General features: G+C 47.7%; 8 protein-coding genes across 9 annotated transcripts in view; 6 read left to right on the top strand and 2 right to left on the bottom strand.

Annotated features, from left to right (window-relative positions):
* Nucleotides 1-578, top strand: part of CNBM1020 (hypothetical protein) — a gene marked incomplete at both ends in the record, with an annotated part of 6,321 nt that extends 5,743 nt beyond the window's left edge. The window contains 2 exons of the mRNA XM_767090.1: nucleotides 1-45; nucleotides 105-578. The exon at nucleotides 1-45 is cut by the window's left edge and continues 73 nt beyond it. Of these exons, the coding sequence (XP_772183.1) occupies nucleotides 1-45; nucleotides 105-578 (519 nt within the window). The remainder of the gene's footprint in view (nucleotides 46-104) is intronic.
* A 293-nt stretch (nucleotides 579-871) lies between these two features.
* Nucleotides 872-2,427, bottom strand: CNBM1010 (hypothetical protein; the record flags this gene model as incomplete). Of its 2 annotated transcripts, none has more annotated exons than XM_767089.1 (5): nucleotides 872-1,026; nucleotides 1,082-1,711; nucleotides 1,766-1,930; nucleotides 1,982-2,260; nucleotides 2,322-2,427. In XM_767089.1, 5 exons carry the CDS (start codon nucleotides 2,425-2,427, stop codon nucleotides 872-874), a joined length of 1,335 nt encoding a protein of 444 aa, XP_772182.1. The 2 variants fall into 2 exon arrangements, with proteins under 2 accessions (XP_772182.1, XP_772181.1); XM_767088.1 differs by having other exon boundaries at nucleotides 1,982-2,206.
* Nucleotides 2,428-4,842: 2,415 nt separating this feature from the next.
* Nucleotides 4,843-6,436, top strand: CNBM1000 (hypothetical protein; the record flags this gene model as incomplete). The annotated part of the gene is made up of 11 exons (XM_767087.1): nucleotides 4,843-4,954; nucleotides 5,044-5,117; nucleotides 5,176-5,246; nucleotides 5,298-5,331; nucleotides 5,382-5,494; nucleotides 5,557-5,704; nucleotides 5,757-5,834; nucleotides 5,893-6,014; nucleotides 6,065-6,210; nucleotides 6,264-6,339; nucleotides 6,394-6,436. 11 exons carry the CDS (start codon nucleotides 4,843-4,845, stop codon nucleotides 6,434-6,436), a joined length of 1,017 nt encoding a protein of 338 aa, XP_772180.1.
* A 273-nt stretch (nucleotides 6,437-6,709) lies between these two features.
* Nucleotides 6,710-8,109, bottom strand: CNBM0990 (hypothetical protein; the record flags this gene model as incomplete). Its single annotated transcript, XM_767086.1, has 7 exons — nucleotides 6,710-6,877; nucleotides 6,927-7,110; nucleotides 7,163-7,561; nucleotides 7,614-7,759; nucleotides 7,812-7,928; nucleotides 7,990-8,034; nucleotides 8,083-8,109. The coding sequence occupies 7 exons, from the start codon at nucleotides 8,107-8,109 to the stop codon at nucleotides 6,710-6,712; spliced, it is 1,086 nt and encodes a 361-aa protein (XP_772179.1).
* Nucleotides 8,110-10,170: 2,061 nt separating this feature from the next.
* Nucleotides 10,171-11,521, top strand: CNBM0980 (hypothetical protein; the record flags this gene model as incomplete). Its single annotated transcript, XM_767085.1, has 2 exons — nucleotides 10,171-11,455; nucleotides 11,508-11,521. 2 exons carry the CDS (start codon nucleotides 10,171-10,173, stop codon nucleotides 11,519-11,521), a joined length of 1,299 nt encoding a protein of 432 aa, XP_772178.1.
* A 2,455-nt stretch (nucleotides 11,522-13,976) lies between these two features.
* CNBM0970 (hypothetical protein) lies at nucleotides 13,977-16,194 on the top strand (the record flags this gene model as incomplete). The annotated part of the gene is made up of 5 exons (XM_767084.1): nucleotides 13,977-14,501; nucleotides 14,566-14,777; nucleotides 14,827-15,276; nucleotides 15,327-15,411; nucleotides 15,469-16,194. The coding sequence occupies 5 exons, from the start codon at nucleotides 13,977-13,979 to the stop codon at nucleotides 16,192-16,194; spliced, it is 1,998 nt and encodes a 665-aa protein (XP_772177.1).
* Nucleotides 16,195-17,811: 1,617 nt separating this feature from the next.
* On the top strand, nucleotides 17,812-20,100 carry CNBM0960 (hypothetical protein; the record flags this gene model as incomplete). Its single annotated transcript, XM_767083.1, has 5 exons — nucleotides 17,812-18,154; nucleotides 18,203-18,319; nucleotides 18,366-19,771; nucleotides 19,843-19,947; nucleotides 20,005-20,100. The coding sequence occupies 5 exons, from the start codon at nucleotides 17,812-17,814 to the stop codon at nucleotides 20,098-20,100; spliced, it is 2,067 nt and encodes a 688-aa protein (XP_772176.1).
* A 1,891-nt stretch (nucleotides 20,101-21,991) lies between these two features.
* Nucleotides 21,992-22,500, top strand: part of CNBM0950 (ADP/ATP carrier protein) — a gene marked incomplete at both ends in the record, with an annotated part of 1,168 nt that continues 659 nt past the window's right edge. Inside the window, 3 exons of the mRNA XM_767082.1 lie at nucleotides 21,992-22,152; nucleotides 22,209-22,437; nucleotides 22,491-22,500. The exon at nucleotides 22,491-22,500 is cut by the window's right edge and continues 222 nt beyond it. Coding sequence (XP_772175.1) covers nucleotides 21,992-22,152; nucleotides 22,209-22,437; nucleotides 22,491-22,500 — 400 coding nt within the window. The remainder of the gene's footprint in view (nucleotides 22,153-22,208; nucleotides 22,438-22,490) is intronic.

Raw genomic sequence — 22,500 nt, 5'->3', positions numbered from 1 at the left:
CTTCCCCCTCTACCTCTTACTAGCCATGCAAATCCTGCCATCAGGGTGCGTACTTGTGTTTGTGAAAGTTAATCATCGCTAATATCGGCTCTTGCAACTCGCAGCAAGCTCGCCCACCATCGATCAGAACCACGAATTCCAGCGACCAATTCCCTCACCCCAATTTGTATCAAACTTCCAATCCATCTCAAGGATACATTCCTTTCCCTAACGCGCAAGGCTACTCTGCGCAGCCACCTATGCTCCAGCGCGATAGCTATGGAACTCGATACTCAAGAGATAGTAGCTCATACCGCGACTCAAATTCGGTGTACAACATGACGCCAATCGATCCATCCCCTCAGTCGAGTACGGGCGCTTTCCCAATACAGCCTCAAAACCAGCCAGCGGGGTATCCACCACAAGGAACGATTGGCGGCCTAGGCTATTCACAATATCCAGAGCCACAACCGCCGGTCGTGCACGGGCAATCACAGGGGCAGGACCAAGGCTATGGAGGTTATAACGATCATGCGATAAGAGCTTGGGCGCAAAACGGAGGATATGGAAGGAATGACGCCTACGGAGGGTATGAATGAGTTGGGAGAACAGATGAGCTGGTCTCTTGTTTTGTCGATAAAAGACTCTCGAAAGTCGCCTCCATATCAGGCGCTTCATGTTGTCTTGTGTAAACATTGTACCAGTACTGTAACTATAGCAATCACATCATACAGCATCGGGTCTATGCACAAAACCAACAACCATTTGGCAGATAAAACAATTGATGCGTTTGATCAATACATGTTCCAGAAGGCTACAGAGCTCGAATTATTGAATGACTACTTCTGCAAGCTATTCTTCTTCCGTTGGCTTGCTATTATCCTTCTTCCCCTTAAATCCTCCTCTCAGCGGTATTCTTCACATTGGACTCTGCCTTACCGACATCACCCTCAAGTTCACGTCGGTGAACGTATTTGCCGGTAGATTCTTGGTAAACAAGAGAGTGGGGGCCGCCAGTGTCGATGTCACTGGGGTCAGAAAGCGGAGCTACGTTTATAAAATCAGCGATATGTCAACACGATGAGATGATGTCGAGACTTACCACCTCGGTCTTCGTCAGGCTGAGCTCGACCGTGTTTTCCAGCACCAGCACCTCCAGCCCCAAGCTCTGAGCCAGCACCGGCACCACCAGTACCGGCACCGGCACCAGAACCGGCACCAGAACCGTAACCAGATCCGACACCAGCAACGCCTGTGGAAATACCAGCACCGGTAAGACCATCACCAGCACCAGGTCCGATGGGGGTGCCGCTGATTCCTCCTTCACCAGCTCCAAGCGCAGAACCATGTTGTCCGGCAGTGGTGGTGGTACCAGCACTGTGAGAAGTGCCATCCCTACCAGCAAGACCGGCAGCAACGCCAGCGCCGCCGATGGCACCTACACCTGCACCCCCGGCAGCAGCGGCACCCTTGCCATAATGACCACCGGCTCCGCCAGAAGGTCCGACACCGGTTCCGCTGGTGGTACCAGAAACGCCAGTAGAAGTAGGGTCGGTACCGAGGCTCTTGTCCTTGGAATGAGCGTACTTATCGCCAGCGAAAGCTCCGCCAGCTGTAGAAGCTAGCGCAGCATCTCGAGCCCCATGGTGGCCAGTTGTGGTAGTACTCGAAGTTCCATGAGGAAGGTTTTCACCGTAAGGACCGACACCTTCGCCGACAGTGGAAGCTTTACCTTATAATGGCTTGTTAGCGCAGGAGGTAGCAGCTAGCGATGAATGATACTTACTCTTGCCAGTCAAGCCATCCTGAGCAGCACCTCCAACGTAGGCACCACCAACAGCGCTTTGCCCTGCCCTAGCAGCAGAGCCGGTTGTAGAAGAATGTTGGGCACCTGTTGAAGAAGAGAGATTGTCACCATAAGGACCAACGCCAGCACCAGTGGTGTGGCCAGCTGCAGATAATGAGCATGGTGCCGTGGATTTCGCATTGCTGCGGCACTCACTCTGACCGGTCAAGGCATCCTTAGTTCCACTGCCAGCGTATTGTCCGCTGACAGCTTCTTTTCCAGAAGATCCGAGAGTGCTAGCGCCAGCACCGACACCGGCACCTGAACCAAGACCAGAGCTGTGATGGCCAGTACTAGTAGCACCAGTTGCTCCAGAACCAGAATAATGGTCGAGAGAGTTGTCAAGCTTGCTTCCGACACCGGCGGTGGTACCCGTAGCACCTGAAGGGTGACCGCCCATGAACTGGTCAGCGATGGGAGTTCCTTTGGGGATGCCTGAATCGTTTGAGGTCAAGTCCCGAGAGATGGATGGGAAAGGTATAGGAAAAAAGCTTACCAGAAGAAGCGTGTTCACCGCCGACACCAGAGTTGAAGCCCGTTTGCTCTGAGGCGGGAATGTTAGAGGAGTGGTGAGATCCGATAGGAGCGCCAAGATCGACCATGTTGGATGAGTTGATGATGTTGTTGTTTGTGTGAGTTGTCAAAAGAAAAAGTCAGTGGGAAGTACGGCAGCATGCATGCACATATATAAGGCGGATTTGTTGACGCATAGGAGCGGGTGGTGGGGCGGGAAGGGGGAGTGAAGAAGTGTTGAGAAGACGAAGTGCAGGAAGTACGTCATAGAGGCACTATCTCGCAACTTGCGTCATACAGCGTCATGACATCTCCCTCAGTCTAAAATCGTTTCTATGTACGGCATTGCTGGCAGATGGTCACTCCCGGTGGAGGTGTATATTTATTTATGCCTTCACTCTCCAGCGAGCTGCATAGAGAAGACGAAGAAGCAAGTCATTTAAGAAGAAGAACAGATCTTCATTATTATATTATTCCGTCCTTGAAGAAAGGTGCTCACCGCCGACCGGCGGCAGCTTTTAATTTGGCCACCACGCCAACTCTTCCGCGAGTTTTGCCTCTAATTAATTCATCTCTTCGCGTTCCCCACTAAATGCCATGGCTCGGGAAAGGGATGGGGGCGAAAAGAAAATTACTCCTTTTTAGCGCAGCAGTATTATAGTCTATCCCCCATCATAAACAATCGTCTGCAGTTCTACTCCAACAACAACGAAACAAGCAATTCACGAGGAACACTTATTCATCACTTGTCCATCGTTCCAACATCGTCGTAAAAAATCAAAAGTCTTCTAGCGGCTAGCGAGTGATCGTCAATTCTAAACTACAAACTATTATGCCTACTTTGACTCTTATGAATTGTCTATTTTTGTACTCTAATCTTTTCTTCCGTAGTTCCTTTTCCTTTTTCCATGCATCTGCGTAGTTGTATCGAGATAATATTTGCATCAGCTGTCAGCTTGTACAAGTCCTGACATCATAACATTTGACCACAAGACGCTGCGACCGCGGCGGGTTTTGTTCGTATATTTACGCACTTCGTTCGTCCTGTCGGTCAGTTCTTGCTTTTTCCCTTGCCCAAGCTTTTCTTGTCTTGTAACCGACCCAGTTACAGTTACTCCGACCAAACGTTTCAAAGTCTAACATTGAAAGAACACCACCAAGGCGCCGCGAAACTGCGTTTTGCTGAAGCTTCTACATTTCATTCTACGGTCTCGCAATCAATAACGCAACCTATTCGATGGTCTTTGGATACTTTGGCAGCCTGTTTTACATCGGGCTCCTATTCACAAACGCTATCGCCATCCTCAATGAAGAACGTTTCCTTGCGAGAAGTGCGTCTGTCTCTGTAATTTCTCATCAGATGATGATGCTGACTGGCATGCTTCCGTTTTCTTTCTTCCAATGAATCCGTCAACCCGCTCGCGTCCAAACAGTCGGATGGTCTACCCGTGTATCTTCAACAGCCAATGCGGGATTCGGCCATTCGCCTGCACCACAAATGTTTGACACTGCCGGTTTTGGTGGAGCAAGTGGGTCAGAAGGGGCCGGAGTGAAGGCGAAGTTGGTGAACCTCATTGGGGCGACCAGAACATTGATGCGGAGTGAGTTGTTGTCAGGTTCCCTTCCACAGAGGAAAGCGCCGTTAGTGTATCGGACACATTGAACTGATATCGAACTGTAGTACCTTTGATAGTTGTGAACATTGGCGTGTAAGTCTTTAGCTCGGAATAATGAGGATGAGTTGCGCTGACACATCTCATAGTATAATCTACGAGGTATTGCTTGGATAACTAGGATTTACATGCATGGGATCCCAACACAAAATAGGAGGGACCTGTTGCAATCCTTACGGATCCTTGTCAAATGTCCGCTCGGTCTTGTATCGCGCTGTGAGCATGCTAATTCACACGAGGGGTTCATAATTAATTAAACTTCCTTTCACGACGCCGCTGTATCTATGACTGTATTAATAGTACATTACATCTATCAGATTACCTTATAAGAGAACAGCCGAGTGACACCAGTACCCTAATGGAATAAATTGAGATTACACACTGTCGTGACACGTGCAACCAAGGTGTGCCAAAAAAAAAAAACTGCGTCCTCCCAACTTTGAAGCCCTTCTTTCCTTCTTGAAGAACTGCTCTTGTTATAAATGATAGCTTTTATTTAGCTCCACGCTCTGCATGAAAAGAGAAGAGAAGACATCCTTATTATAGACGAACATTCCACCACCACTACTTCCTCTTCTTGTGTTATAGGTGCGTGTTATTTAGGTCTTACCTGGCGGCTATGTCCGCATTAATAACTACTACTCGTAAATAATAAATAAAGAAGACAGAAGACATCCTCGGCTATAATACTAGTAGACTTAGACTGATTGATACGCCTGATAGAGTGCGATCAATTATTAAACCCACACAAGATCCATCTTTCCTTGCAAACGAGAAACCTTCTTCAACTTTCATCGGTCAACCATAACCAAAGTGGAAGAATCAACGAAAATGGCCCCAGCACCCACACAGACTCACGCTCCGGATTCACAAGGCTACAATTCAGATGCCGCCGCACAAGCTCAAGCGGCAGAGATGAGCGTCATTCTTTGTACTGCTGGATGTAAGTATCGCTCATAGCTTATAAATCTATGTGGACATGAGAAGATGGGTAACTGAGTGAGAGGTGGGTGCTGACCGGGCTACATACAGATGATCATACCATAAGATTCTGGGAAGCGTGGAGTGGTATTTGCTATCGACAAATAACACTCTCACCACAATGGGTCCGTTCATCTTTTTTCGCAGATCGCTAGATGTATAGCTGCTGAGAGATAGATGCAGAAACAAGTGAACAGGTTAGCTATCAGTCCGAATAAGGCGTATGTAGCCGCTGCTGGAAATGGTACTGTCCGGTAAGTTGGCATGTCATTTCACCTCGAGCTGTTTTAGCTGATGCCGGTTAGGATATGGGATATTCAGTCATTATCGAACACTCCTGTACGCCAGAACATCATGGAATGTATATGACTGACGAACTTATCTTGCAGATAGCAACCCTTGAAGGCCATACCGGGAATGTAGTTGCTCTAGCATACAGCGCTTTAGGGAAATGGATTGTCACGGGTAGCGAAGACGGAACAGTCAAGGTGTGGGACACACGGTATATCACTCTGATCCCTTGCTCCATGTGATAATATAGCTGATGGATTCATCCTGGTACAGGACGGCTCAAACTCAACGTATATACCTACATGATTGCCCTGTCAACGACGTTGTAATCCACCCGAATCAAGGAGAATTGATAAGCTGTGATCAGTCAGGATCAGTCAAGATATGGGACTTGGCGGAGAACACATGTACACACGAACTTGTGAGACACGTTCCCGTTGTTCATATCACAAACAGATACTGACAAAGGATAGGTACCGGATGAAGATGTACCTATCAGAAGCGTTAGTATATCATCGGACGGAAATACTCTCGTAGCTGCCAATGACGGCGTGCGTCTCATCTTCCGTTCTCACATTCGAGTCCAACAACTGACTCTTGATTGAACAGGGGATGGTTTACGTTTGGCGTATCATTCCAGTGCCGAATGCCAACGCTAATCTCGTCCCTGTCACCAGTTTCCGAGCCCATACAAAGTACATCACTCGTTGTCTTCTCAGCCCCGACACCAAGTAAGCATTTTTCCTTTTCAATCTGAATCTACTAATGCGGTCCTATTTAGATACCTTGCGACATGTTCAGCAGATCATACTGTCAAGATTTGGTCAACGGCGGGAATAGACTATACTCTTGAAAAGACTTTGACAGGCCACCAAAGATGGGTCTGGGATGCGGCGTTTAGCGCGGACTCCGCGTATCTCGTGACTGGTAAGCCTTCGATCTGCCAAACCGCTATGGAGAGAGCTGACAAAGTGCTTAAGCCTCGAGCGATCATGCAGCTAGGCTATGGGATTTGAGCCTTGGGGAGACTGTGAGGCAATACGATGGGCATCATCGGTCAGTTGTCGTTACTCACTCAAACGTTGATAGTATGACTGATTGGTAATTTAGAGCGGCAGTGTGCTGTGCCTTGAACGATATTAACCTTGCGTGAAGCACTGCTTCGCTACTTGTAACAACTCTTGGGCCCTTTTTTGTATTTCGCATTCTTTTGGAAAATGGTGTGATGTGGGGGTACAGATCGTAACAGACTTCGTTGAGGGGAAGTCATACAATCAATGCATTAAAAGTAAAGAAATGAACGATTGAAAACTTGTATTCGAAGCTACAGACAACGGACTCCCTCGCTTGCTTTATCGTAATTCTTCCAAAATAATATGTCTATGTCCCATTCATTCGTGCTCTATTCTTTTTCTTAATTATAGTCTTAACCCAAGATTCTCCTCAAGTCCTTCTTCTGTTCCGGGGTCAATCGGGTGGGGAAGACAACATTCCACTTGACAACAAGATCTCCGCTCTTCTTCACTGAACTGGCCTTTGAGACAGGCATACCTTCGCCTTGAATACGCGTTTCTTGTCCAGGTTGGACGATTTGCTGGATAAGGTCAACATTGGTAATCGTGAACAAAATGATGCGAACTTACACCTTCCGGTAAGGAAACTTGTATCCTCCTTCCATCGAGTTGCTCAACCTCCTTAGTGATGGCACCGCCACCATCGGGACCAAGAAGGGCTTGGGAAAGGGTGATGTTGAGCTTGACGACGAGATCATCGTCTACTCGTTCAAATCGGTTGTGTGGCTTCTCTTCAACTACAAAGGCGACAGTTCTGAAGAAAGCAACGTTAGCATCCGTCAAAACGATAAGGCGATCAAACGTACTGAGACTGTCCATATTCATCCTCGTTACCCGCACCAGCAAACTTGATCTTGGTGCCCTTCTTCCATCCCGCCTTGTATGCAACTTCCAAAATCTTCTCGGCCTGTCCGCCGCTCTGTAAATGCCTGGTGATTTTCAGCCTCTTGGTGCCGCCCTTGTACAATTCCTCAAGAGTGAGTGCAAGAGGCTTAATGATTTCTCCCGGAGGAGGGGGAGCGGAAGAAGAGGGCTCATCACCAAAACCACCGGGCATGCCGCCCATACCACCCATACCGCCCATGCCTCCTCCCATTCGTGATGAACGCATTCGCGGTCCACCACGGCTGGACCCTCCACCGCCAAAGGAAGTGAAGATGTTTTCGGCACCGCCGCCTCCACCACCCATGCTTGAGAAGAAAGTGCTGCGAGATACAGTTAGCCGGAATTCAGTATTCTGGATGACTTCAATCTCACTTGAAGATGTCATTGGGGTCCGTAGCGTGGAAACTGCTGTAGCCACCACCACCACCACCGGGGAAACCGCCAAATCCACCACCACCGGCAGCGCCGCCTCCCTTGAGACCGTCTTCACCAAATTGGTCATAAATCTCCTTCTTTTTCTGCATGTACTTGTTAGTACAGGTTGAAATGACTTCCTTCACGTAAACTCACAGGATCTGAAAGGACCTCATACGCCTCACTGATTTTCTTGAACTTCTCTTCAGCAGCGGCATGCTTGTCTCCGGGGTTCTTGTCAGGGTGCCACTTCAGTGATTCTTTTCGGTAAGCCTAGACATCGACAGCTTGTCAGTCATCATTCCCGCGACTGAGGAAATGAGAAACGACACACCTTCCTGATATCGGCTTCGGAAGCATCTTTACTAAGACCAAGGGTCTGCGAATGTCAGCTGGAGTGTGCCACTGGACAGATAGACATACTCACCTTATAGTATTCTGTGTTATTGACCATGCTAATATTCTTCTGGAAAATTTAGATTCAGCTGCAGATAGGCAAACCTCTGGCGTCCGAATATAAATGGAGATGGGAATTGAATCGCACTTTGTAGAACCACCGAGAAAACACCACGACTATATTATGACGACCACCTCCGAACATTTTACGTAATTGGCGTCGCCCTTTGACGCAAGTTCCGAAAAGGAACGAACATTCTCGAAAGTGCACGATGTATGCCCAGGTAGGACAACTTGGTTATGATGCATATATGCTTACTAGCTATAGCCCTCATAGCAAGGAATAAATTACATGTACGCTCCTCTGGGTGTTGATTCGGATAGCAGTGGAGAGGAAACCACTCCACCTACGCCCGCACCACCTCGGCCTCCAAAACCCCAATTTAAATTCAAGTCGCTTTTCGCCTCGACCAAAAAGCTGGAAGCGAGAGTGCCGAGACGAGCAGAAGAACTGAAGAAGGACGAACAAAAAGAGCCGCCGACATTAGAGAAGAAACGAGTGAGGATATTTGCCAGAGACTTGCTGAGTAGGCAGAAGGGGAGCAAGACGGAGGAGAGTCTGACGATGACAAGGGGAGAAAGGGTCGAACCAGACCCAACATATGCTGAAAAGATCAAGCAAGACGACAAGGATAAGTTGGAGCCAGTGCGTTCGACAGAACAAGCCGCAATCAATCCAGTGGCCAGCGAAGTGTTGGTACTTCTACGACAGCTCGTAGCTGAGAGTCACGCGACAAACAAAAACACTGACTCAGAGCCCAAGGCGGACTCCGCCAACCAAGAAATGAATGAGGAATTTTCTACGAACGAAGCCGACCCGGAAAAGAAAGTTGACCTTCCTGCGCCAGAGGTCATTACTGTTACTGACAGGAAAGATGAAAAGCCAATTGACGCCAAGCCTATCCAGGAGGCACCCGCCCTTCAATATAACGCAACGAGTCATCTTCCACTACAAGATCCAGCTAGAGAACAGCATCATCTTGTGGACAACTATTTTGCAAGTTTTGGCCCTCCACTTGCCAATAACATCCGGTTGCCTGATACATCGGTGAACAGACCGTGTCATCAGCAGCTGCCTCATATGGTCTCTCCATATGGATGTTATCTTCAACTTCCCTGTCGTTATCCATGGATGACATACCCTCCAGGTCCGCAATGGTGGTCCCTTGGTTATCACTCCTCAAGTGATGTGCAAAACACAGCCACAAAGCTCAGCTCTCCTGCTCATCCTACCCTCGTTGGCCCTGTCATCTTAGAATCATGTATATCCCCGCTCAAAACGTATGTACAAAAGTACGAAGCCGTATGTAACCAAGCTTTAAAAAGTTATAAAGGAGAAGGTCCGGAACAGGGCGAAAGAACACGACGGAATGAAGAAGCGAGAAGCGCAGAGAGGAGGTTGAGGCAGGCCATCCGGGCTTTGCAGGACACGGAGCTGGAAACCGGGGACGATAGTGATTCGAATGATCCAAGGTCAAGTGAGAGGAAGGAAATTAGAGGAGGTCAGAACGAACTTTCGAAAAAGACCAACAGCCCATTGAAAACCGAACATGCAGGACATGAAGGCAAGAGTGATACGACTCCTGCTGCAGACAATACCGCCAAATTTACTCCCACCCCATATTCTACTGTATCAAATGAATCAACGGCTCTCAAGGCACTTGAAACATATGTTTTAGAGTATCGGCAAAATCACAATAGAGCCATCAAAAAGTACAAAACGTCTGAGAATGGTGATGAGAGGAATCGGATGAAAACCACAGTGAAGAAGACAGAAGGAAAATTACGAATAGCTATGCAGGCCCTCGATACTGCTAAACGGGATCAGGGGGGTCTCGCAAATGGTAAAAATGAAGAGGAGGTACAGCAGAGACCCGACAACGACAAAGGCAGGGTAATTGATGACGTCCAAGAAACCCATCTGCCATCTGCAGAGAAAGAAGCCTTGGTGGAGAAGAAGTTTAATAAAGGGAAACGCAGGGCCGTCAATGCCAAGCTAAAAGCCGAAGAAGCAAGAAGAATCAAAGAGAACAAAGGGGAGGGACAATTTTTTCAGACAATGCCTATGGATATAGCTCGTCCGGTTCAAGAGCCAGTATTTGACGTTTTGATGGATGAAAGTGTGGTAGGAAATGAGGACAAGGACGAACCATACCTCCCGGATCATTCCTTGGGCGATCAACGTTTTCCCAACATCAGTCATTCAGCTGTCGACATAGCAATCCAGTGCCAAGATGAAAAGCCAACAAAAAAACCTCTGATTGAAACGAAATCGCCTGAAGTATTGCCTCCGGCTCCTTTTCCTCGATTGTACGACAAACCCCTTCCCGAAAACATTACTAGTGAACAAGACAAAGCGATCAAGCACTACAAAATCAAATATGCTGCCATTGCCAAGGCTTTGAGTGGAGCTTCTTTGATGCATGAAGAAAAGCTGGAAATGATGAAAGAGGCAGATAGGGTGGAGAAGAAGATTAAAGCGCTCATGGATGAGGTCGAAGTAAATAAACAAGGGCGCAAAGCAAAAGACGTCATCAAGGAAGCGAGAGGCTCTATAACAAAACAGATCAGCGACAAGAAGGACGCTGAAGCTACCGTTTCCGTGCCCCAACATGAAGGCGGTGCTCATTCGAAGGCATCATCGCCTCCATCGTCGTTCGTCACCGAAACCAATGATGCCCCAGAAGCAATTTCGATCACGGATAAAGGCAAGCTCCTCGTCCAGTGCAAGTCAAAGTACTCGAAACTCACCAAGTTTATCAAAGAGGATGACTTGACTGCTCATGATAAGCAATTGCACATTAAAGAGGCCGACAAGCTGAAGAGCAAGGTCAAAGGTCTGAAAATTGAGATCGAGCCATCCCAGGCTGCTGTTGTTGGAGAGGAGGAAATGAAAATTATCAAGGGCGATGGGGATCCGCCGGTCAATGAGGAGAGAGATCAAATGGAGATGGTGGATACTGAGGCTTTTTTGAAGCTTTTCAAAGTCAAGCACTCAAAACTAGCCAAAGCAGCCAATGACGACACCGTTGAAGATGACACAAGACGGAAAAGGAAAGCCAAAGCTGAAAGGCGAGGGTTGGTAGCCCAAATAATGATGGAGACCATGAATAAGGGTGAAAGCGAATGTAAAGGGCAAGCGGCGGTCGATGAAGCTGAGGGAGACCCCAAAAGCGGGAAAGATAATAGCGGGCTTAAGAAACAGGCCCAGATCTTATCACAGGGCGTGTCTCTCAAAAAGGTTGAGAGGGCTATTTGGCAAGGGAAGGAAGAACGACCCACTGAAGAAATAAAGAATTTAACCACGGAAAAAAAAGAGCCCCGGCAATGTCCTCCTTCGGATTGTGAGATAGATCCTTGTGGCAAAAAGTGGCTACCTTGGCAGGTAACCAGCAGCAAAACACCAGTGAATAATAATGCCACCAGGTCAGAACCAGCAAGTGCGATACTTTCCAAGGATCGCCATTTCACCCAGCCCGAACCTATCAAGCCAATAGCAAGCCATAAGTCAGCAATAAATGCTCTCAATATCTCTCATTCCCCTTTAAAGCCGACACAGATGACGCAGGATGATCCAGATGATAACTTTAGTTGCAAACGATCGCCAGCGGCAATTACAAAAGTAATTGGAAATTCGCCAAAGGCATCTCGTCAGGTCTCTTTAACATCGAGTGGCCACCGACCACCTCCGCTCACAATCCCACTTCAGCGCAATGAATGGGTAGATTCTGATACTTCCTCGTCACAGATCGTTGCCTTCGATTTACCCTCTTTCTCTCACGACCATCAAAGCGAGCGTGACCACGAATCTAGTCCATCAGAGTATTCCCAATCCTCTGCTTACTCCTTCTCTTCCATGATTAGCGACTCTACTGTCAAGTCTGATCGTTTAGTTTTACGACTTCTCGCTCAAACTGATAGCGGACCGATGCTTGTGCACCATGATACGAGAGATGGCGTCAATCACTAGTCTTCTCAGAAGAGCCTCGCGAGAATGGGATAAAGAGAGCGGACAAACAAAGTGCTGTATGTTGAAGTGCTGTTAGTTTTTGGGATCCTTGTCCCTGTTAGATTAACGAGATCAGAATGGTTGAGAGTGTGAACGGAAGTTCCCTCGAAGCGCTGTCGATAATGACACCATGTCCATCTAATTTATAATGAACTATATTATATATGCTGATGAAGAAGAAGCGCCTACCAGAGTGAATGTTTCAGAAAACAAGGATACATATTAACAACCGTCTACTCTCAACGACAGATGCTGCGCTGTAGAAGTTTACGAGCTCAGTCCATTTCTACCCAGCCTTATGCTGCTGATTGTGGTACGAATGAGGCCCCCCGGGTTAGTTTTGGTCATCTACATACAGCACAGCAGTTAATTTAAGCAAAAACCTACAAGAAAAAACATAAATATAAATTTAAAATAAATCAATTTTAAGTAATTGAAATGTTGGTGGAAAAGATAGAGGAAAAAAAAGCATAATAATAAATTTAAAGTGAATTTATAAAATCATACATATATAAATTTTAAATGTATTTTAATTTTGCCTACTGCCAACTCTTGAACTTCCTTCTCCCATCCCTCACCCCTGCTGTTGTTTATTCCGCCGGGGCCCTGTCCACGTGCCACTTACAGGTGTTGTCGCTTGCAAGAATGACAAGTTCTGCATATGCATCAACGACGTCGGGCACCAACGACACTCTTCCAGTTATTACAGGCAATGGAATGTTCCTACATGGCTTGAAATCCACGAAATGTCAGCAGATGCTCGAGCGCGTTCGTACGCGTTGTTTTGCTTGTTTTATTTTCTGTTGGTCTGTTGAATGTTGCTCTTTGCCCTTTTTGTCTTCTGGAGCCGATTTTCTAGTTTACCCTGTAATCTGTACCTTTTCCCCTGATGACCCAAACAAGCTCAAAGCCGTTATGGCGTCATGAGCTTTGGGAGGATGTTTGGGCTTGGCTCTTCTGCCCATTCTTCTGCTCTTCTATTTCATTCTCCATTCTTCGCATTGCATATTTGGTTCAGCTTGTTTTTCTCCGTTCACAATCAAATAGCCAGATATTAAGTTCAGAGCTCTCTCTTTGAGTTTGACGCTTGGCAATGGAGGCATCACATGAACTGGCACATACATGGCCTATTAATAAGGGGGTTAGGAAACGGAGGAGATGACGGGTGCATGTGAGCGAGTAATCGCTGGAATAGGGCATCAGGGACTTGGAGGTCCCTGTCCAGGCCCCACCGGAACGGATGCGCGGAAGCAAAGTTTGTTTTGATTGCATAAATATTTATTATTTATTAATTAGGACCGTGAATCGGTGCAAGCCGACCTTCTGTTTACCCAAGATGGTAAATCGATTTTCCTTTGTGATGGAAAGAGTGAAGAGGAAGAAGGAAGAGGGCGATAGGAAGGGAAATACGAAGGATTGCGACCTACCCAAGCATGACTGTAACATGCACATCCCGTTTTACAACTGCCCGCATTTCCTGTTAAATCGTTTTAAATTCCATCCTCTTCCCATACATAGTGGCCAGGGTTCTGTCGAGCGCCTGGACGCCTCAAGATCTCGCACGTCCTCATCAACGCTTCAGCCCGGACCTTAGCCGATCGTTGTTTGTATAATTTGTGCCGTATAATACCCAAAGCATCCAACCAATAATACTCGACATCCGATAACATCTCCGAGCATTCCCAAGGCCCCAGCCATTGATGGGAGACAGGAATCTATCCAAATCCATCAGAGATACACCAGACACCAGGTTACAACTATCCCCCATACATTCATTGTTCTAAAACCATAACATCCAACGCCTATTCTATATCTTCATATAATCATTCACCTTTGGCATCCTCATCCATCACACCATGGTCTTATTATCACAAATCCCGTTCTCCTTCACCCTCGCCCTCTTCTCCATTCTATCCATCTTCTCTCACACCGTCCTTGCCGACGAAGTCACACTCTACACCGATACTACGCCTACCGCAACATCCTCTCTAGCCGCCAGCGAGACATACACCGGCTTAGCGGCATACGACCCAACTCGGCTCACTCCTCCGGCTCCTCCGTCCCCTGCAGTCACTTCCCTTTCCCTCACTATCCCGTCCGATGGTGCTGGAGTAGCAAGCGAAGGTTTGTCATTGTCCATACCTCAAAAAGGTAACTTCCTTGGGTTCTCCATCGAACTGTCCGTTGCCACTAGTCTGCTAGGAAGTTCATCGGGTAACCTCAAGGTGCCTTTCTTGAATTTCATGGCCAACATCCAAAATCGGGCGGGGGCAGGACCAATTATCAGGGTTGGAGGAAATAGTCAGGAAGGAAGTACGATATTTGTTGATGGGCTGGAGGGCGGTGTTGCCATGGAAAAGATAAAAGTCAGCTCGGGCGTTGTAAGTCTCATTATACACGGACATCGAAAGGGCGAAAGAGTAGCGTGACTGACCTTGAGCTTAGACCGACACGCCTCTCATCAACTATTCCCCTGAACTGTTTTACATCATGTCCAACATTACATCCCTTGTAGGAGCAGAATGGTATTTTGGATTGGCCTTCAACGAGTCCGATGTGGACTCGCCCACCGGGAACATCCCTATTGCCGCTCATTGGGCGCAAGAAATTTTGGGTGACAGTCTTTTAGGCTTAAGTGTGGGAAATGAACCTGATTTGTAAGCAACTCCATAGAAAAGATGAGTACAGCGCGCTGACAGGTAGCAGATATGTCAATCATAACCACCGATCTACAGGCTGGGGTGTTAGCGATTTCGTCACTGAGTACGATGACGTAGTCAAGTCCATTGTCTCCAATGGTTCTCTGCTCAATAACAATGCTTTCCTCGGCCCTTCTCTATGCTGCAATGTTCCCGGCTTCGAATTTTCAGACCTTATCAATGCCGGCTGGCTCGATGAAAACGTTGACAGATTGTCAGCGGTTACCGTGCAGCACTACCCGACAAACAATTGTAAAGTCAACGGTAAAGTAATCGAAGCTCAAGACATTTTCAGTGATTTCTTGAATCATACTAGTGCTCAAGCGCTTGTAGGAGAATACCTTGCGGATTCAGTCCTGGTGCAAAATGCTGGCAAGGAATTGGTGATGTTGGAGACGAACACGGCGAGTTGTGGTGGTTTTGCTGGTTTAAGTGACAGCTTTGGTGCTGCCATGTGGTGCGTTTGATGAACATTAAAATAAGGGAGAATTACTGATAGAATATCAGGATGACCGATTTTGCCCTTCAAATGGCGTACGCCAACTTTTCTGCCGCCTTAATGCACGTCGGCGGTCAAAATGTCTACTACAACGTAAGCTTTTTCCTACACTTCTTCGATCAGGATACTTTTGGCTTATTTCTGAGAAAGCCCTTCACTCCTCCCCCTTCCAACCTTTCCAGTACGCGCCAGTGGACTCCCGGATCCGTTTACTACCCTACTCTCGTCATTGCCGAAGCATTTGGCAAATCCAACGCTTCGCAAGTGGTGGATCTCACTCCATTACCCGAGTACGACGCCAATAACATTTACCACCCCATCTATGCCATCTACGAGAACGACGCTGTCGCTCGTATGGTGCTCTTTAATTTTATCGATGACTCCACTGGGGGCAGCGATCTTGACGTTACCATCGACATCCAAAACCAGAGCCCGACCCAGGTACAGGTCCGATATTTCCGAGCCGCCAGTGTGAGCGAGCAATACGATATTTATTGGGCCAACCAAACTCTTGGTCAGTCGTTCGCTTCTGACGGAAGACTGTACGGCGACCTTGAAACGATTACCATTACCTGCGATGGAGGTGCCTGCATTGTGCCTGTCCCTGCACCTTCTGTGGCCCTAGTATACCTCACTGACGAGGCTCTCGAGGAAAGCAGCGTTTCGGAGGATGCGACATCGACGTATCCGACGAGTATAATAGGCTCTGGAAGTGCCACGGTGGACGTGGGAACCTTGTCCACTAGTAACGGAAAAGAAGGATCCGGAGGGGGAAGTACGTCCAAGGGTGGGGCCAAGACTTCTGCAGGAAAGAGGGTGGAGTGGATGGGAGGGTTGTTAGGATTGGGTCTCCTGTTAGGGGCCATCAACATCTAAGGGATGTTGAGAGTCATTGATCAATTTGTGAATGATGTTTACACGACCTAAACCCCTTCTTGCGCGATACCCCTTCGTTAACTTTGATTTAGTCTCTTTCTCTTTTCACTTTAGTTGGGCAAATTGTACACACTTACTTGGTTGATATACCATTACTCCCTTTCCCTATAGGACAAACCATTTGGACATTATCTTTCTTTTACTCTCTTCTGTTGTTATATACCGGTGAGAAAAGAAATGGACCTCCATGAGAGGTGAACAGGTTAACGGGCGATTAGCTTGGCGAAACCTTATAAAAGAAGGAATTTGAAGTTGTCCTATTGTAGATAAAAACCCAAGGAAAATGCATAGGTCAACAATGATGATAGGATGAAAAGTAGAGCATTTTTATGAGCTGTGACTGAAATGGCCTGCGTAGTGCATCGCCGCCTGAAACTTCAAGTTCCCAAGAGCTAAGGGATCACATTACAGCATCACGTGCGAGGAACAAGGACTATGATGAGTGACAGGTGGTGAAAAAGTCCGTCTTTCTTAACACAAACAACGGTGGTGGCGGGGCAACCAGCGGTTATATATGTGACTTAACTCTTCCTTGCGTTGACTCTAGCTCATTCGTTTATTTTGAAGACTCGACCATCTCAACTGTAGTCCTTTTTGGTACTCATTGGCTATATTATAGTAAACAACGGAGGAGACTTTTTTCAGAAGAAGGAAAGGATTCAGCACCAATTAATGATGAGCGATTTGGGATTGCCGATTTCAACGAGTAAATAAAGGGGCAACGGAAATGCGCCCCCCAAATGGAGCCACGCATGCATATCAATTAATCAACTGCTGTTCTTGGGTATGTAGAATAAAAGACCATTACTTATGTGGTGCTTAAGTCACCGGAACGGCCACTTAATAGGGAGGAGGAACCCCCAGGTCCTGACAGCTTCTAATCAGCATTTCAGGTCCGGCCGCCCTATTCCTAAAAATTCGATTAGTAAAGTAATTAATATAACAAAGCACAGTTAAGAAAACTGATTCGCCACACGGACACTGGATTTGTGCGTTGTCGAAGCGCGTCGCTGCTGGTCCCCCGCCGGGGTGGTGGTGCAGCGTACTTACGTATATTTTCTCTTTTATTCCCATATTACATCACGCAGAAACGTCCAAACTCTTTACTTATAACGAAGAGCAGGCCTCACAATCCTGCACATAGTCTCATAATCCCACCCACTCACGCTCTCTACCAACGCAGTGAGTCCATGCCTCTCCTTCGGTGAAGCAGACGCGTGCCCGCTGAGAAGGGAAGCGCGTCGCCCCATCAAAGGAAGAGTCTGAAGTTGTAGAAGAGAATGTGGCGCTGATGCTGGCATGGCATGTCTTTCTTTGTTATCCCTCTTCAACTACATGTTTCCCCTGTCATTGGTACAAATTGCTCCTAATTGGCCCCGCACCCTGTTTTATCTCGTGGCATAGACCTTATATTCTGTGGGTCGCACGTCACTCATTCATGCCTAGCTAACCTTGGCGACACAGTCCCGGTGCAGGTCCGTCTGACGGCTGGTCATCAACTCGTGTTATACTACTCCTGAAGCAACTGATCTAATCAATCTACACAACTGGCACAATATGGCTTCCCACACTCTTCGACCTCACCGTTCCCCCTCTCCCTCCCCTGAACCTCCTGTTAACCTTGCCAACCCGGCTAAACTCACCCGCCAATCTCTTGGTCCTCCCACATCCGGTAACTCCAAAGGTTTTGGATCCCTCGGCTTGGGCCCTGGACTCGCGTCTCCTAGCTCCTCTAGCCAACCCAGACACGTGAGCTCGTCCGTCGCTATGGGTATGGGAAACCGGGACAGTTTGAGCCCCAGGCCAAGCGGCGTTGGCAGCGGAAGGGCCGTTTCTGCCACTACGGGTCCTAGGCCGAGCAGTGAATTCATTCCTACCCGCGAGGCCAAGACTCCCGAAGGTGTGTCGATTTTTATTGCATCATGAATTTGTGCTGACACAAGAATAGCGGAGCAAATTGATCAATGGTTTAAACACCTTGCTAACTGGGAAGCGACCCTTGAAGAAATGGCGGCTGCGAGCACAGACCAAAACTTTACCGAAGAGCTTGGCGCGATTGAGCAATGTAAGTCATTTATTCCAGCTTTACGGCCGCCGCTGATTATACACAGGGTTCCGCGTTCTCTCTGAGGCTGAGCGTACTGCCGCTCTGTACTCTCTTCTCCAATATTCCACTCCGGTCCAGATCCGTTTCTTCATTTCGGTGCTCCACCACATGTCCCAATCTGACCCCATGTCTGCTCTCCTCTCCCCCAGCCTTTCCGGTAACAACTCTTTCCAGACTCAGGTCGAGTCCAAGCTGTCCAATATGAACCTCAAGTCCCCCTCCGCAGGCGGCGGAGCCGGTTTCACTGGCTCTTCTGGTAATGGGCACTATCTCGCTCCAGATGATGCTGCAACAAAGGCCGCGAAAGCAAGGCAGAACCGTATCTCCGCTCCTGGTACACTCCAGCCGCACGACAGGTGGCAAGGTCAGCTTGATCAGGTGATCGAGCGAGGTACATCTCCGGGTTTGGAAAGTAACATTTCTGGCCGTAGCCGAAGCAAGTCGCCCACTCCTGAACCCCGACCCAAGTCTACTGACTTTTCGGGTAAACCTCGAGAATCCCTCCACCGTGACAGCACTGCCTTCCCTCGCTCTCCTCGAGTTTCTGCTGGTAGCCCCGGTATTGGCTTGGGTATCGGACATGAGTCCCCTATGGCCAGTCCGTTTGGGAATAACGCCAGCTGGGCGAGCATGGTCAACACCCCCCTTGTACAGAATTTCAATGATGGCAAGCTCACCGCTCCTGCTAGCGTCGCCGACCTCTCTCAGGCTCTCAACATGGCGACCCTCCAGCTCAACAACCCTGGTTACCTTCCTCTTGATGATGCTCGCAAGTATCGACGGCCCACTGGCGGTTACTCTTCCGGCCAGACTTCTCGTAACGTCTCAGGCCAATACAACGACGACGGTGAGATTGTCAATCCGCATACTACCCAGCCTGGTACACCCTCTGGCCTTCTTCCTAACCAATTTGGAACAGCGGGACGCTCGCCTCTTGTGGATCAGTTTGGTTTGGGCGGCTTGGGTATCGGTGCCGATCCCGCAACGTTGGCTAATCTCGGACTGAACTACAACCTTGCAGGATTGGGAGGTGTGAACCCTGGCTTAAACGGTTTGACTGCCGCACAAGCCCAAGCGGCGCAGATGCTCGCTATGCAACAACAACTCCAAAACTCCCAATACTCGCCGTTCAACGTCTCCGCGTCTAGCCTTCAGCCGGGGTTGAACCCGTCTCGACGTGGCGCCAGTCGAGACCAGTCTTCGCATCTTAACCAACACCACAACCAACATCAACAACAGCACCAGCTTGGAAGGCGAAGTCCCAACCCTATGAAGTCCCACTCCCCCGCACCTGGTCAACAGACTGGTGGTGGAGGTGCTGGTGGTGGCGCTGGTGTGGCAGGACCCGAAGATGTGGATGTGAGGATTTTGGAGGATGTGCCCAACTGGCTGAGAGTTCTCAGATTGCATGTGAGTCTTTAACTTATCCACATTTGAGAGTCTATCGGTATGATTTGGATGCTGATGACGGGAACCGTTAGAAATATACGCCCAACTTTGAAAAGTCCAACTGGAACGACATGGTGTTGATGACAGATCAGGATCTGCAGGACAATGGTATCTCGGCGCAAGGTGCGAGGACCAAGGTATATCACCTTTTCCCGCTCAATTGACCAGTTTCAAACTGATGGTTGTGTGTACAGTTCCTCAAGGTATTCTACAACGTGCGAACCAAGATGGACATTGCCCACCCTCCAGGGCAGGAAGAGTACGCTCCCGGACCCAAAGAATCCAAGTAAACTGCTCCCATCATCGGCCAGATCAAGTACCTTCATTTAATTTTTTGTCTTTCCCTTTTTCCCGTTCTTGGAAATCTGTTTTTATGACAAATGTCAATATGTAGCTATGAGGGGTCGTTCGCAACATCTAGATAACAGGAAATGGCGGGTGAGGGATGAAGATGGGCAGGGTAATCATTACTGAGTCGAAGAGAAAAGAAGGTTAGGGGTAGGCGGCGCAAGTTTATTCGAAAGGCTCGAATCTCTTATTCACATTTATTAGTTTTTATCGCTTTCGCTCTTTTGTTTTTCTTCTATTGGAAATATGTTTTTCGTTTGCATGCTAAGTTCCTGATGACGACCAATATTGGAAGTGACTTGAAATTCAGGTTTTTAGCCTTTTCTACGAAATAATGCCAGCCCGATGCTGGCTAGGCTATTGATCGCAACTGCCTAACACAGTCTAAGGATAAAGAGCTCCCATGAGATTGTTTAGGAATCAACTAAAAGCACATTCTGATTCAGATCGACCAACAGCTAAATACTCAATACTTCGTTCTGCTACCAAATCATAAGGCATAGTCAGGCCGTCATGCAGATGTGGAATCAAATCCTTCGCTCCTGCTTTAGGATGACGGAGATGAGAAAACATACGTTGTTGATTACATAGGAAAGCCGTCATGAGCTGCTGACTTGTGAACGGTTTGATACATAGTAAGCTCCCGATTTTATCATCAACAACAGGTCATCTAGCCAAGAATGAACCCTCTGCTGGCCAGATTGCGGCTGGACACTCCGACATCTTCCCCTATCCCCTGCCCAACCTACCTTCGCTCCACAGTTGATGTGATGAATGGGAAGTTTCTATTGTAACCTTCCATCCACGATGCCCACTGCTGAGAGTACTACTATGACTCACCCTGATGTGCAACGGCGATATGGATGGAGGTGAGTAGAAGTATTATGACACTATCATAGCACCTTTTGCGAACTAATTGAAGTTCGAACAAAGAATAGCGGAGAAGACGACGGAGGAAGGTGCGTGGAGGATGGAGCCTGAATGGATGATGGTAAGACCTCTGATTACGCGAGGCTCGAATAATCAGTTTCATCCGTCGACCTGTCGCCGCGCTGGTCGCAGTTTTATCAATCAATCGTTATCATTCTGATTATTTACGTATTGGCGTCATCTTTTTAGCTCTTGCCATCTCCAACGAATCAGAGTTAGACATATAACATGCTGTTCTGATCTTGCGAGTAAAAAGGTCAGCATCATCCAACTTTCGAAACACGATAGAAAGCGATTTGCTTGATTCTATGAATATTACTGAGCTCTGCTGAAGTGCTACTTATTAATAGTTCATGTCAAACAAAGGCTCGGCGGTGTTAGTGGGCTATTGATGACGCCATGTGAAAATTAAGAGTCGGAAAGAGGCATGGTGCCCGAAAATGCTGTTGTGATGGGAAATGAACGGAAAGATCTCGTAAATGACATGCTTGCCCATGCATACAGCCGGTCATCGATGAGACGATTGGGCTTTGTCCTTTGCGTACTGGGTGGCGAATATGTATGAGCCGCTATACATCATGTGCACCACCACCGTGAGGCTATCGTATTAAGAACGACGAAAAAGGAGTGTTGATTAGTGATCCATTTCCATCTCTGCTCTCATCATATTCTTATTTCTTCTTCTACCCCGCCCTAATTATTGTAACAGTCCCTTCGTAATTCGTTATCGGGTATATTGACTTGTTGATCACGGTACCGACGACACTTTTCGCAGACGTTACCAGCCCTCGGTGAAAGACAAGAAGTGACTCATACTGATTGCCTCCAAGCCTTGTAAGTGCCTTGTGAAAATGCATTTACTTGTCATGACCGAATGAGACAGCCGCCCCTTAAACAGTAAACATGTCCAAAGTGCAAGAATCTACTGTCAAAAAACCAACCGACACAGATGTCTCTGGCTTCCTAACAAACTTCTTGATGGGTGGAGTGTCTGCAGCCATCTCCAAAACAGCAGCCGCCCCGATTGAGCGTGTCAAACTTTTGATTCAGAACCAAGATGAGATGTAGGCCATACTCTTCTTAAAAGATGCCTGTGAGCCATATTTATGAGCTTCTGTAGGATTAAACAAGGTCGTCTTTCGACACCATACAAAGGCGTCATCAACACTTTTGCTCGTACTTACAAGGATGAAGGCCTCGTCTCTCTCTGGCGAGGAAACACAGCCAATGTTATCCGATATTTCCCTACCCAAGCACTTAACTTTGCGTTTAAGGACTACTTCAAGACTTTGTTCGGTTTCAAAAGATCTGAAGGGTACTGGAAATGGTTTGCTGGTAACATCGCCTCAGTGGGTGGGTTCCAGATTAGAAGCCAAGAAGTCTTTACTAATGCGACCGACAGGGTGCCGCTG

The sequence above is a fragment of the Cryptococcus neoformans genome, chromosome 13 (assembly GCF_000149385.1).
Source record: "Cryptococcus neoformans var. neoformans B-3501A chromosome 13, whole genome shotgun sequence".
Lineage (NCBI taxonomy): Eukaryota > Fungi > Basidiomycota > Tremellomycetes > Tremellales > Cryptococcaceae > Cryptococcus > Cryptococcus deneoformans.
The sequence above is the reverse complement of the archived record's forward strand: the minus strand, read 5'-3'. Positions and strand labels throughout refer to the sequence as shown.